The sequence below is a fragment of the Oncorhynchus mykiss genome, chromosome 31, assembly GCF_013265735.2.
Source record: "Oncorhynchus mykiss isolate Arlee chromosome 31, USDA_OmykA_1.1, whole genome shotgun sequence".
Classification (NCBI taxonomy): Eukaryota; Metazoa; Chordata; class Actinopteri; order Salmoniformes; family Salmonidae; genus Oncorhynchus; species Oncorhynchus mykiss.
In genome coordinates, this window is record NC_050571.1 from 39,024,660 (window position 1) to 39,039,691 (window position 15,032).

Consider the following 15,032-nt stretch of genomic DNA (forward strand, 5'->3'; position numbering starts at 1 on the left):
CATCTATCCCTCCTCTCCAAGTGTGAGTGGGACACAAACCTTGGGCGTGCCATATTTGCCATCGATTGATTTCCTCCAGACGACCTCTCAGAGCCCTCCCCTGGTGGGTCTTGGTGAACGCGCTGACCAATAGTTACACGCGACTGCCCGATTTTTAGCGCTGGATTTAAATGGAGCCCTATGGTAAAATAGCCACTTTGTAAAGCACATGGAGCATGCACCGGGAGAGTCACGTAAGTATTGGGGCTAACAATATTCTGTACTTAGAACCATCATATCAAGCACACTTTAAATGCGCAGTGTGTACACTATACTGTAGTTTAGTAGACCCACCCCTTTTAGAAATGGTGTCAGGTCATTGTTTTGCCCCCCCCACCACTCCAACATCATTTGATCAACGTAATTTCATAAGGAAGCCTGTGTCTCGTAAAAAAATATTGATGTTTAAACAATTTCCTCTCCAGCTTCTAACAGACCCTCGGCTCCACTCCAACCACCTTTCGTCCTGTTTCTAGATGCTTCCAGGTGGTCCAGGCTTGTTGTCGCCAAGTGCTTTTCCCTACGATCGTTTCCCCCCCAAAAAATGCACGTGACCCGGTTCAGTCAAGCCTTCATGGCGCATAAGACTTTCCTGTCTTTTTCTACTTTTTTTGGGGGGTTTTCTCCACTCCTCCCCTCAACTAGGAGCAAGGGAGCGCCTCTGCAAGCCAGCGATGAATAATTGAACATTTAATTTGCGACTGCGACGGAGGAGAGGAGGGACGATGAAGGGGGCAACGAGTGCATCGGGGGAAAGGAGGGAAAATGGAAGCCGAGGGAGGGAGATGGAGGGATGGAAAGAGGAAGGGAAGGCGGATTCACGCTGCGTCAGTACGGTGTCCTATACTCAGCCTCATTAGCTCCAGAATGAAGGTGTGGAGAGAAGGAAGGAGGGGAAGAGGGGGATGGGGCGACTACTTTGTTTCTCAGAGAATCTGTGTGTGTGTGTGTGTGCACATACGTAGGCTTATCATATGTGGCCTTCAGATTGAAAAACAACTGGATAGGTATTGCTCTGTTTCAGTCATTATGGGCAGCCGAGCTGTGTGGAGGAAAAGGTGCTTTTTGATTCCTTATGTGCTCTTGCATCAATGACCTTTGAAATGTTTGAGTCCTTTTCAGATGTGATTTGTGAATTCAAATAAAGTCTTTAAAGTGTGTGTGTGTGTAGATGTACTTGAAATTCACGTGTGCACATACTTGTGCACTTGAGTGTCCAATGTGCTTGTCTGTTTGTTTGGGCCTTCATTTATCCCCATCTATCCCTCCTCTCTAAATATGAGTGTGACACAAACCTTGGGCGTGCCATATTTGATTGATCTCCAGACGACCGCTCAGCGCCCTCCCTTGGTGGGACTTGATGAACGCGCTGACCAATAGTTACACGCGACTGGCCGATTTTTAGCACTGTATTTAAAGGGAGTCCAATGGCAAGACAAGCACTTTAAAAGCACATGAACAATGCACGGCAGACTGCGCTTACTCTGAACAGCAATAGCATAGTCTACTCTGTAGTTGCTGTAGGACTGAACTGTGACGATGAAGCACAAGTCTATTCCTTGTTATAGCGTCATATGGTGGGGACTAGGCCCATAGGAAGGTGAAAACCAGTGTCCATTGAACTGAGGTCTCGTGTGAACTCCTATGGCTAAGCCAACATCCCCTCAAAATAAAGCCGAACCCATTCCTAGGCTCCATTTAGAAGAAGGAACAATAGTGTTGCCTGTACTGGTGTTTCCTCCTAGATCTGCACTTCCTCATTATCAATGGGCGGTTTTGTGTTGGAACTATTGTTTGAATCGTTTTCTTGGCAAGCCATGGTTCTCTGTCGGAAAACCCTCTCTTTGGACTATTGAATCCTCCCTCATTCGCTAGTGTACTGTAGTCCTCTGGTGCTTCTGGCTACTTTAAACTGCAAACCTGACAGTATCTTCACTGGAAATGCGAACTAGACAGTTTTGATTTGGAAGCTGGACAACTGTGTGTCATCTTCGATGTTGTAATAACTTGACAGCGAGCTGAACTGTTTAGGGTCAGTGTGAGTTCACTGTAGCATGCTGTCTGTGTTTTCACTTGGGTGTGGGCGGGTTTGGATATGTGATTCAAGTGTTCAATTCTCTCTTTCTCTTTCACAGCCCGGATGACGTTGGAAGCTGCTGGTTTATTCTACTGTCCGGGTCCGTCTTCATCAAGGAGTCCATGTTCCTGCCAAGAAGCAGGTACGAACAACAGCAAGTTGATACTGTGTTTGATCAAATTGTCCACCATTTTTTAATCATGTTTTTGACCTGAGGGTGTCTTTATATTTGTCTGACGACGTATCCTGAATTTAATTTGACTGCTCTATCGATCACTCCATACTTCAGTGAACCTGCTATCCTAGAAGTTGTCTGTGCTGATGTCAAAATTACGCAAATCGGTTTTTGGGACCAGTCAGAATGGTTTGAATGTGTTCGCATTTGAGAAGTTGCCTGGAAGGAAGCAAATCCAGACTTATCGTGGAGAAGATAAAGTTAAAGTCTGAAGTTTACATACACTTAGGTTGAAGACATTAAAACTAGTTTTTCAACCACTCCACAAATATCTTGTTAACAAACTATAGTTTTGTCAATTCCGTTAGGACATCTACTTTGTGCATGACACAAGTAATTTTTACAACAATTGTTTACAGACAGATTATTCCACTTCTAATTCACTGTTTCGCGATTTCAGTGGGTCAGAAGTTTACATACACCAAGTTGACTGTGCCTTTAAACAGCTTGGAAAATTCCCGAAAATTATGTCATGGCTTTAGAAGCTTCTGATAGGCTAATTGACACCATTTGAGTCAATGGAGGTGTATCTGTGGATGTATTTCAAGGCCTACCTTCAACCACAGTGCCTCTTAGCTTGGCATCATGGAAGAATCAAAAGAAATGAGCCAAGACCTCAGATGGAAAATTGTAGACCTCCACAAGTCTGGTTCATCCTTGGGAACAATTTCCAAATGCCTGAAGGTACCACGTTCATCTGTACAAACAACGGTACGCAAGTGTAAACACCATGGGACAACGCAGCCGTCATACCGCTCAGGAAGGAGACACGTTCTGTCTCCTAGAGATGAACATACTTTGGTGCGAAAAGTGTAAATCAATCCCAGAACAACAGCAAAGGACCTTGTGAAGATGATGGAGTAAACAGGTACAAAAGTATCTATATCCACAGTAAAATGAGTCCTATATCGTCATAACCTGAAAGGCCGCTCAGCAAGGAAGAAGCCACTGCTCCAAAACCGCCATAAAAAAGCCAGACTATGGTTTGCAACAGCACATGGGGACAAAGATTGTACTTTTTGGAGAAATGTCCTCTGATCTGATGAAGCAAAAATAGAGCTGTTTGGCCATAATGACCGTCATTATGTTTGGAGGAAAAAGGGGGAGGCTTGCAAGCCGAGGAACACCATCCCAACTGTGAAGCACGAAGGTGGCAGCATCATGTTGTGGGGTTGCAAGGCTGCAGGAGGGACTGCTGCACTTCACAAAATAGATGTCATCATGAGGAAGGGAAAATATTGTGGATATATTGAAGCAACATCTCAAGACATCATTCAGGAAGTTAAAATTTGGTCGCAAATGGGTCTTCCAAATGGACAATGACTGCAAGCATACTTCCAAAGTTATGGCAAAATGGCTCAAGGACAAGTCAAGGTATTGGAGTGGCCATCACACAGCCCTGACTTCAAACCTATAGAAAATTTGTGGGCAGAACTGAAAAAGCGTGTGCAAGCATTGAGGTCTACAAATCTGACTCAGTGACACCAGCTGTGTCAGGAGGAATGGGCCAGAATTCACCCAACTTATTGTGGGAAGCTTGTGGAAGGCTACCCTAAATGTTTGATCCATTTCAACAATTGAAAGGCAATGCTACCAAATACAAATTGAGTGTGTGTAAACTTCTGACCAACTGGGAATGTGATGAAATAAATAAATGCTGAAATCAATCATTCTCTCTACTATAATTCTGACATTTCACATTCTTAAAATAAAGTGGTGATCCAAACTGACCTAAGACAGGGAATATTTACTAGGATTAAATGCCAGGAATTGTGAAAAACTGAGTTTAAATGTGAATTTAAAACTTCCGACTTCAACTGTACGTTAGTGGGCGTGACATTTTAGCTGGTGCGATGTGGATGAGTAGCCAGGCAAGTCTTATATCGGAGTAGTGCTGTATGTGCGAGACTACAGGCACTATAGGTGCAGACATGTGAATAAAACGATGGTCAACACCTGAAATGTTCGTCCCCCGACTGTAATTTTAGTCCAAATCAATCAACTCTGTGATCTGATCCAGTCTTTCACATGGGATTCACTTTCCCGACCTGTGGGTTTCTTGAAACAATGCTCCTCTATGTAACAGACTGGCAATACAAGGCGTATACACCAGCAACTTTAGAAGCTTAGCACTAATTATTCTCCCATAGCGCAGGGTCCGTATCAGTGATACGACAATCATAGTGGAGCAAACTGTCAGAACTCAGACGGCGACTCCCCCTTTTCCGTTTTTCAAGGTGAAAGTGTGCAAAGGATTTGAGGATATTGGCAGATTACACTTTAATGCTTGAGATGCAACCACTAAGGAGAAGGGGTCTGAAAATGTCTGCTAAGCGAATGTTTCAGGCACCATGCAGAGATGCACTTAATCATGCAGGAGGAGCTATATGGGTTGAATATGAACCCACTTGTTTTCAGAACTATGCTGTTTCAGCCCAATCTTTACAAAACATGCAGGGAAAGATACTGTATGTACATCTTGGGTACGTCTTGGAATTACTAGTGTATGTGTGCACTTTAATCATTTGTGAATCGTGTGTTTTGCTTGGTCAGTATGCATTGTGTGCACGCAACTCCCAAATATACAGACGCACATAAATTCTCCGTAACAGCCAACCAGCATATGGCTCGCGTCCAAAGCAAGAGTGACTGAAGAGTTTTTGATGAACCACAATAGAAATTATTCCGCTCTTCAATCTGATTGTAGGCCGCAAGAGGTCATGGCACGATAAGTCATCACCACAGTTACCGTGTGACCTTACACGCTGTCATAGGCCAGGAACCAGCCGATCAGCGTTCGGTACTGCCAGTCCATTAACATGGTACCGGGGACGGTATTGGTTGTGACACGATGAACTTGAATAGACCCACGATGGGAGTTCCTGGAGCTTTTAAAGACTAAGTGGAATGGGTCCCACTAGGGCTCTGGCAGTTGTCCTTATGTTAAGTCCTGATCTGGCTATGCCATATGGCTGTGGGCTACAGTAGTTCATTTAGCAGACAGGATTTGCTTAGAATTCCGTGGCATTTTATGTGAAGAATACAATTGAACAAAGCTGAATAAAATTGAATGGATATTGTGCCTTTCTCTGTGTTGAGTGGTTAAAAAGAAAATAGGTACTCCTATATGCTTAATTTTGTTATTCATGTAACGTTAGTTGTTCTACAAATGCAACGAGGCTGACGCAACAGATCAGAATGCTTAGCTTAAAATGTTCTGCGTTTTTTTCACATAATAGCCCCTGCAATGAGCAATAGGCAGTAGGCTTTAAGTGCAAATGTTCCCTTAGCGGGATACTTATTTTCCACCATAATTTGCGAATAAATTCATTAAAAATCCTACAATGTGATTTTCTAAAAAAAAATTCTCATTTTGTCTGTCATAGTTGAAGTGTACCTATGATGAAAATTACAGGCCTCTCATCTTTTTAAGTGGGAGAACTTGCACAATTGGTGGCTGACTAAATACTTTTTTGCCCCACTCTGTGTGAAATTAGTTTTGATTTAGAATGGACCATTATCATGCACCTGTCCCGGGGCAAGGGAAAAAATACGTGTCATCTCTGCACTTAAACAGTGAATGGAGGACATTTTTCTCATGGTCCATTTTCATGCCAGCCACGTAGGCTATACTCCTGTTGTAAAGATAAGGAATGTGCTTAATATTAGGAAAGTTGAGAAATAAATATTGTAGGCCGAGCCTATAGTATCCTTCTCTTTTTAAGAGGACATCACTCTGTTTTCTCGCTCGTTGCATAGCCGATAGAAATGTTGCGCAACCTGAGCTCATGGGCTCTCATGAAGTGTTTGATTGGATTTTCGATTACATTTGTAATGATGTCAGAGTGATTAGAGAGACAATAGAATGTGGAGTACCAGGCAGTTAGCACGTTTGGTAGGCTACTAATGACCATCAGCAGCAGCAGAGCTTGGAGAAGCCTAATAATCGTGACTAAACGGCCACGTGGAACTTGACTGTCTTCATGACTCATGACCACCGGTGTGGCGGTAATACAGTCCACCGCAACAGCCCTAGGCCCCACTCTTCACTTCAACACCACCAGACATGTTGGGAGAAGCTGATATGCATTCAGCCTCTCTTGTTCTCTCAATCTGGGTCTCTCGCTCTTGCTCTCACACTTACTGCTCTATCCAGTTTCCTCTCTCACTCAATCGCTCACTCTCATTCACGCTCTCCTCTCATTTGCACCTTCATTCTCTCTTACTCTTTCATGTTCTCTTGCTCGTGGTCTGTCTCACTTTATATCTGTCTCTCTCTCTCTCTGTCTGTGTATCTCTCTCTGTCTGTGTCTCTCTCTCTGTCTCTCTCTCTCTGTCTGTCTGTGTCTCTCTCTCTGTCTGTGTCTCTCTCTCTCTGTCTCTCTCTCTCTCTCTCTCTCTCTCAGAAGGATGACTCAGACAGTCATTAAATGAAGAATCACAAGAGCAGTCTGCCCTATTTAAATGAGGGTCTACTTGAAAGCAAAGACAATGAATAATTTGTTTGGGTATAAATAGTATGTTCTAAATGTTTTGGCTGGCATACATTTCGACACGTGCAAATGTCAAAAGCGTCACAGTCTATTTGTGTTTTAGAAAAAGTAAAGGTTGAGTAATGTTGACTTGTACAAGCGCTGGGGGTTTTATGTTTTCCCGATGCCCACTTCCACCTCTGTCCAAATCTGAAATCTCTCGCTAAATCGCTCCTTTAATTCTTGTAGCCTTTCATTTATTTTAGGTGGTGGTTTGAGCATCTCCATTTAGGATTAACTTTGTATATCTTGAGTAATATAACACAGTTAGCCAGCAGAGCTAGAAATGATTAATGGATGCCGTGCCCTATATTTACCCTTTATGGGATCACGTTTCCCCTTCGATTTGTTGTCACTTCCCCATATTATCACCTGAACTTTAGCAAACCACCCACACTTTGTTTTATAGGAATGTAAACCTTATTGTGTGTAACTGACTCCTGCCCACAAGGCTCTGGTCAAATGTAGTGCACTCAATAGGGAAAATGGTGCCATTTGGGACACATCCCCTTTACCCATTGTAACCGAAGTCATTTCCTATTGAGAACCGGTCGCGCCTTTGTCTGATGAACTTCTGTAAAGCCTCTGCAAGACCTACAATGGCGACTCTGTGACAGAAGAACGTTCTTGGCACATTCATCCAGTTTTGCTGTTGTGGGAGTTGCATAATAACTTGACCATTGGAACAATGTTTATTTTTTATTGTTACTAAGGCAATGTTGTTGCCCAACCCTTGTTTTGAGGTACACTATATATACTGTACAAAAGTATGTGGACCCCTTCAAATGAGTGGATTCGGCTATTTCAGCCGGACCTGTTGCTGACAGGTGTATAAAATTGCACACAGCCATGCAATCTCCATTGACAAACATTGGCAGTAGAATGGCCTTACTGAAGTGCTCCGTGACTTTCAACATGGCACTGTCATAGGATGCCACCTTTCCAACAAGTCGGTTCATCAACTTTCTGCCCTGCTGGAGCTGCCCCGGTCAACTGTATGTGCTGTTATTGTGAAGTGGAAATGTCTAGGAGCAACAACGGCTCAGCCGCGAAGTGGTAGGCCACACATGCTCACAGAACAGGACCGCGAGAGCGGTCTGTCCTCAGTTGCAACACTCACTACCGAGATCCAAACTGCCTCTGGAAACAACGTCAGCACAAAAACCTTTTCTTCAGGAGCTTCATGAAATGTGTTTCCATAGCCAAGCAGCCGCTCACAAGGCTAAGATCACCATGCACAATGCCAAGTGTCTACTGGAGTGGTGTAAAGCTCGCTGCCATTGGATTCTGGAGCAGTGGAAACATTTTCTCTGGAGTGATGAATCACGCTTCATCATCTGGCAGTCCGAAGGATGAATCTGCTTTTGATGGATGCCAGGAGAACGCTACCTGCCCCAATGCATAGTGCCAACTGTAAAGTTTGGAGGAGGAATAATTGTCTAGGGCTGTTTTTCATGGTTCGGCCTAGGCCCCTTAGTTCCAGTGAAGGCAAATCTTAATGCTACAGCATACAATGACATTCTAAACGTTTCTGTGCTTCCAACTTTCTGGCAACAGTTTGTGGAAAGCCCTTTCCTGTTTCAGCATGACAATGACCCTGTGCACAAAGTGAGTTCCATACAGAAATGATTTGTCGATCGGTGTGGAAGAACTTGACTGGCCTGTACAGAGCCCTGACCTCAACCCCATCGAACACTTTTGGGATGAATTGGAACGCCGACTGTGAGCCAGGCCTAATCACATTCTCTTGTGGCTGAATGGAAGCAAGCAGCAATATTCCATCATCTAGTGGAAAGCCTTCCCAGGAGAGTGGAGGTTGTTGGAGAGTGTTATAACCTGGTGTTATAACCTGGGGCGGCAGGGTAGCCTAGTGGTTAGAGCGTTGGACTAGTAATCGAAAGGTTGCATGTTCATATCCCGGTGCTGACAAGGTACAAATCTGTCGTTCTGCCCCTGTTCCTAGGCCGTCATTGAAAATAAGAATTTGTTCTTAACTGACTTGCCTAGTTAAATAAAGGTAAAAAAAAAAAAAGTGGACCATATTAATGCTCATCATTTTGGAATGAAATGTTCGAGCAGGTGTCCACATACTTTTGGTAATGTAGTGTACTTAATTTTCTGATTTGTCACCACACTGCATAACTATTAGCAAGCTTGTTGATTTCAACCAAATCAAAACCTGGTTGTGGGTTAAACACTTGGTTAAGACAAAAACCAGGACCAAAACAGTGCTGTATTGCACAATCCACTCGTAGGGTTCGTGTGAACGGTCTGCAGGGTGTGGGGGAAGCAAGGGTCACCATCTCACTTTCACTCCCACCACCCCACCCCTGGCCAAACTCCTGTTTTTGTCTGCCGTGCTCTGGGTGGTTGTAGCTGAAATGAAGTGAGCTGTGCTCTGGAATGTTGGCTGTCCGCACAGCGTAGCCAGAAAGAGGCAGACAGAAGCTTCCACACACACCCTCCGACACTCTCACTCAAACACCAGCACGAGGGTGCGACTGTAAGCGGAGCGAAATGCTGGGATTGATCAGAACTTCCTGAACTGGATATAGCTACACTTCCAGGACTATTTCTAGGCTGAGGAAGGATTTTTGAGTTTATAACCAAGGGGTAAGTATCCATTGAGTTTTTTTTAAGCACTGGGTGTGAATCTGTGAGAGCATGTTTTCCCCAGGAGTAACAGCGTAACAGCACAGCAGAAAGGTTGTAGATGGAATGTTGACTTCTCCAGCAAGGGAGCTGGTCGCTATAAAACATTTGAGTATATGAAAGATGTCAGGAATGCAAGGGGTCTCTAATGTTTTATTTTGGTATTGTTAGCGAGCAAACTGTTCCGCCCGTTCAGCTCACAAGAGAGACTTGTTAGGTCGAGAAGGTTATACATTAGTTTGAAAACTTGGAGAGGGAAACTGACTAAATGTACCCTTATACCTTTGAGTATGTTTTGGGAAATTTGTGTGTTGAGTAGGCTGTAGGCGTCATTGATGTCTTGTAAAGTTTTTGAGGCACTCGACTGTATTCCGGGCACCATTTCAAGCATCGTCAAGTCATATTTCGGGAAGCGAAAGTCACAAGTCACTTGTGAATTCTTTGCTGGGATGTCAGCGGCTATTTCCAGTTCGGGACGTCTGTGTGCCCAAACATTATTTGTTTGCGTTGGAAGGGCAAAAAGTAATCTGACTCTCGGCACCTTTTGATGCTCTCTAAACATCCAACTTTCTTTTTAGCCGCTGGTTGGTTGGATTCTATAAACTATTCCTTTCCCGGTCGCGTTTTCAAAGGCACTCCTTCCGCCCACCTCCTTTGGCTTCACCACCTCCAAGCACAAAAAGTGTTGTATAACCAGGGGTTTAATCTTTGTCTGGCTTATGGGCCATGGATGATTACAATAAATAAAAAAAGCCATCCCTCCCTGTCTCCTGGTTAAAGGGCTTAAGCGTAGTGTGGAGACCCCATTGTAGGATCAGTTCACACAGTCCAGGGCAGGGGTTTTGATGTGGCCCAACCTGCCAGGGAGTCTCTATGTAGCTTGGGGGCCACAGACGGGGGGGGGTGATGTGTTTGTGGAATGGCATGGAATGACATTCCAGACGCCCAGGGTGTTGTGTAACGCGGGAATGCCAAATAGAGGCCGCCGGAGCAGGGGAGATGATGTCCGTCAACATGCCGGGAGAATTCCTACGCACCAAGGCTAATAAAGGGACTAGTAGTGCTCTGGCATGCAGGGAATGATAATGATAGCCAGAGCACAATGGAGCCCTATGTCATATTTGCACTGCGTCAGTGTTTGTGTGTGTGTGTGTGTGTAAACCAAACGCTGTTAGCGCTAACCTACTAGAACAGAGACTGGAGTGCTTCTCAGCTTTCTAATTCAAAGAAACACCTGAATCATGTTCTATGTAAATCCTAGATTTTTTTTCCCCCACGTCGTCATGCTTAATCACATCCCATCCTTTACATGTAACAGGTGATAAACCTGTGTCACGTCTTCACAGCTTATCGAGTTCTTTACCCTCCTGTTCTCTTCCATCTTCTTATTTACATTCCCGAAGAGCAAACACAGCATTGTTATGACTGGTCTGGCCAGACGGGGAACGTTGTAGTGGATTGACCCCTAAACAAGTCCTACATCCCATAATCCATTCTTAGTATCTCATGGCATTTGCAGTGCAGAAAGAACACTACGAAATGGCGTGTCAAGAGTACTTATGTAAAGGGTAGGGCATGATTGAACACGCCGTTTTGTGTTCTCCCATTATGGCATAGTGTGTGTGTGTGTGTGGGCCACAGCTAACAGTGCATTAAGCTGCAGCTCAGTCAGTCACATGACCAGTGATGTCAAACGGTAATGATTGGCATTAACCCCATACAGCTTAACACACTCAATATACAATAGCCCTGCACATCGTTTCTCCCTTGGAACACATTTTAACATGCTTTAGAACACATTCTTGTCACCTTCAAACGCTAAATGCTAGCATTTAGGATTTAATCGGAACAAACAGGAATGTGAAAGGAACATCGAGAGGGTCACACGCTTGGAAGAAGAAAATGAAAAAAACTTTTGCCGTGGCAACTGCAGAACTGACGGAGGGGGAGGGGAAAAAGTGATGGAGGGAGGGAGGGAATGCTAAATCTCAGTCAGGTGAAGGCTAGCGAGGCACATGGCTTGAGAAAGAGAGCGAGAGGGATGGGTAGGGGGGGGGGGGTGCACACCGATGGACTGGAAGCCAGACGAAGGCCGGCCCGGGCAACATGTCGCAATGGGCCGAGGTCTCTGAAGCATTTGAGAAATGCCTGGCCCGAGGTCCTTTCCTGTCAGACCTGACTGTGTTGCTGGGGGGCTATGATGGATGGGCGTACTGGCCTTGACGCAGTTAGCCGCTGCCGATTTATGAGAATTGAGAGACTTTGGGTTGAATGGTGAATAGTTAGCCCAGCTCTTGATCTCAAAACACCCTAATGACAGAACTAATGGTGTTATGAGTTTGAATTAATGGACCATAAATTAATTGAATGGGTGGCAATTCTCTGGTCATTATTTTGTTCCTAATTGACAGGTATCTGTTATTAGAGTGTAACATGCACCATTGCATAATCCAGGTTGGATTAAAGCAGCGGTTCCCAAACTTTCTCGGCTCACGACCCCATTTTGATATTTTCGAAAATTCCCGCGACCCATAACCATGTGAAAAAAATGTTTAGAATTAACAGCCAATGTTTACTTTTTTTTTATTTGGGGCTGTGGCAGTCATTTGAAAAACATTCTAACATTATTTCTGACTGTCTTCTCAACTCACCATCACATACTTTTAATGTGGGGCTATGACAGTCAAAATTAGTCTGACATATAATATCTAATGAGATGGGTGTACTTGATGCGTGTCGCGTCGGAGCTTCTCAAAGTCAAAGGGGCGTGGTCGACAGTGAGGACCTCATCTCTGCTGTCACATTCAACCTGAATCGATATTTAGTTTTATTGCAGACGAGAGAACTGAATCCAGCTTCACACAGTAATGAGCCGTCGAAAGGGTTCCATGAGTTGTATGGTGCTTTCACTACAACTGGGAACTCAGGAATAACACGAGGTCAAATGATGACGTCCGTGATCTTCAAGGTCGGAAAGTCGGAGCTCTAGGAAAGAAAAAAAAAACTATTATTCGCAGTCGGAGCTCTTTTATTTAATTTTTTTGAGTTCCCAGTTGTCTTGAACGCACTGAAGTTGGTAGTCTGAGATTTCCCGAGTTCTCAGTTGTTTTGGACGTGGCATTAATGCTCAGAGGGAGACGGCAGGATATTCCCTTTGAGTCAGAAACCCAAACTCCTCCATAGTGACCCGTGGAGGAGAGTTGTTCAGTCAGAGTTTCGTCTTGATTGCTCGCAATAGCATAAATTCTTTATTTACCAGGGTTATCTGACAAAGGTATTGTGAGTTTCTGTGCCTCTGGCTCCCCACACATTTTCACTGTATCAATTGCGGCCGGTAATGTCAAAGTCTCTGCAATAGTGTGTGGTTTCATAGAGTAGTGGGCGTAGCCATTCAATGTGGGAATAATTCAAGTGCAATGGTCAAGTCCCGCCTTTTCCCATGATCTGAGGGCGCTCTCTGGTTTAAATTTCTTTTAGATTTTTAATCATTTTCATTTTTAGATTAAGGTAAACCACATTACGATCGTTTTGAGATAAGGACTATTTTATTTATTTATTTATACAGTGCCTTGCGAAAGTATTCGGCCCCCTTGAACTTTGCGACCTTTTGCCACATTTCAGGCTTCAAACATAAAGATATAAAACTGGACACAATCATGAAGTGGAACGACATTTATTGGATATTTCAAACTTTTTTAACAAATCAAAAACTGAAAAATTGGGCATGCAAAATTATTCAGCCCCTTTACTTTCAGTGCTGCAAACTCTCTCCAGAAGTTCAGTGAGGATCTCTGAATGATCCAATGTTGACCTAAATGACTAACGATGATAAATACAATCCACCTGTGTGTAATCAAGTCTCCGTATAAATGCACCTGCACTGTGATAGTCTCAGAGGTCCGTTAAAAGCGCAGAGAGCATCATGAAGAACAAGGAACACACCAGGAAGGTCCGAGATACTGTTGTGAAGAAGTTTAAAGCCGGATTTGGATACAAAAAGTTTTTTTTTTAAAGATATTGAAATGGAAGGAGTATCAGACCACTGCAAATCTACCAAGACCTGGCCGTCCCTCTAAACTTTCAGCTCATACAAGGAGAAGACTGATCAGAGATGCAGCCAAGAGGCCCATGATCACTCTGGATGAACTGCAGAGATCTACATCTGAGGTGGGAGACTCTGTCCATAGGACAACAATCAGTCCTATATTGCAAAAATCTGGCCTTTATGGAAGAGTGGCAAGAAGAAAGCCATTTCTTAAAGATATCCATAAAAAGTGTTGTTTAAAGTTTGCCACAAGCCACCTGGGAGACACCAAACATGTGGAAGAAGGTGTTCTGGTCAGATGAAACCAATTTTGAACTTTTTGGCAACAATGCAAAACGTTGAGACTGGGACGACCTGAGACTGGGACGGAGATTTGTCTTCCAACAAGACAATGATCCAAAACATAAAGCAAAATCTACAATGGAATGGTTCAAAAATAAACATATCCAGGTGTTAGAATGGCCAAGTCAAAGTCCAGACCTGAATCCAATCGAGAATCTGTGGAAAGAACTGAAAACTGCTGTTCACAAATGCTCTCCATCCAACCTCACTGAGCTCGAGCTGTTTTACAAGGAGGAATGGGAAAAAATGTCAGTCTCTCGATGTGCAAAACTGATAGAGACATACCCCAAGCGACTTACAGCTGTAATCGCAGCAAAAGGTGGCGCTACAAAGTATTAACTTAAGGGGGCTGAATAATTTTGCACGCCCAATTTTTCAGTTTTTGATTTGTTAAAAAAGTTTGAAATATCCAATAAATGTCGTTCCACTTCATGATTGTGTCCCACTTGTTGTTGATTCTTCACAAAAAAATACAGTTTTATATATTTATGTTTTAAGCCTGAAATGTGGCAAAAGGTCGCAAAGTTCAAGGGGGCCGAATACTTTCGCAAGGCACTGTATATATATATTATATCACACGCACACACACACACAGTACCAGTCACAAGTTTGGACACAGCTACTAAGGGTTTTTCTTTTTTTTACTATTTTCTACATTGTAGAGTAGTAGTGAAGCCCTCAAAAACGATGAAATACATATGGAATCATGTAGTTACCAAAAGAGTGTTAAACAAATCAAAATATATTTTAGATTCTTCAAAGTAGCCACCCTTTGCCTTGATGACAGCTCTGCACACTCTTTGCATTGCCTCATTATTCTACAATGTAGAAAATAGAACAAATAAAAACTGGTACTGTGTTTGTGTTGTATGTATATATTTTTTTTTTGGGGGGGGGGGGGTTGGAAGTTCTTCCTTAAACCCTAGTTTGGGAACCACTGGATTAGGGATTGGCTGCCATCAGTAGAAGGTTTTGTAAATATGACGCCATTTGCAACACAACTAGGTGGTGAAATGGCAAGAATAATGGCTTCTGCACAGCATATAAAAATATATATTCCAAACTGGTGGATGTTTCTCAGACCACTATTTGAACAGACTCTGTGACTGG

General features: G+C 43.5%; 1 protein-coding gene across 11 annotated transcripts in view; it reads left to right on the top strand.

Annotated features, from left to right (window-relative positions):
- The window catches only part of LOC110504162 (rap guanine nucleotide exchange factor 2), a 128,364-nt gene that overhangs the window by 56,525 nt on the left and 56,807 nt on the right, over nt 1–15,032 (top strand). For 10 of the 11 annotated variants that reach the window (XM_036970350.1, XM_036970351.1, XM_036970354.1 and 7 more), the window contains exon 4: nt 2,175–2,258. In XM_036970350.1, coding sequence (XP_036826245.1) covers nt 2,175–2,258 — 84 coding nt within the window. Of the gene's footprint in view, nt 1–2,174; nt 2,259–9,316; nt 9,497–15,032 lie in introns of those variants that run through there. The other variant, XM_036970360.1, reaches the window with a different exon arrangement.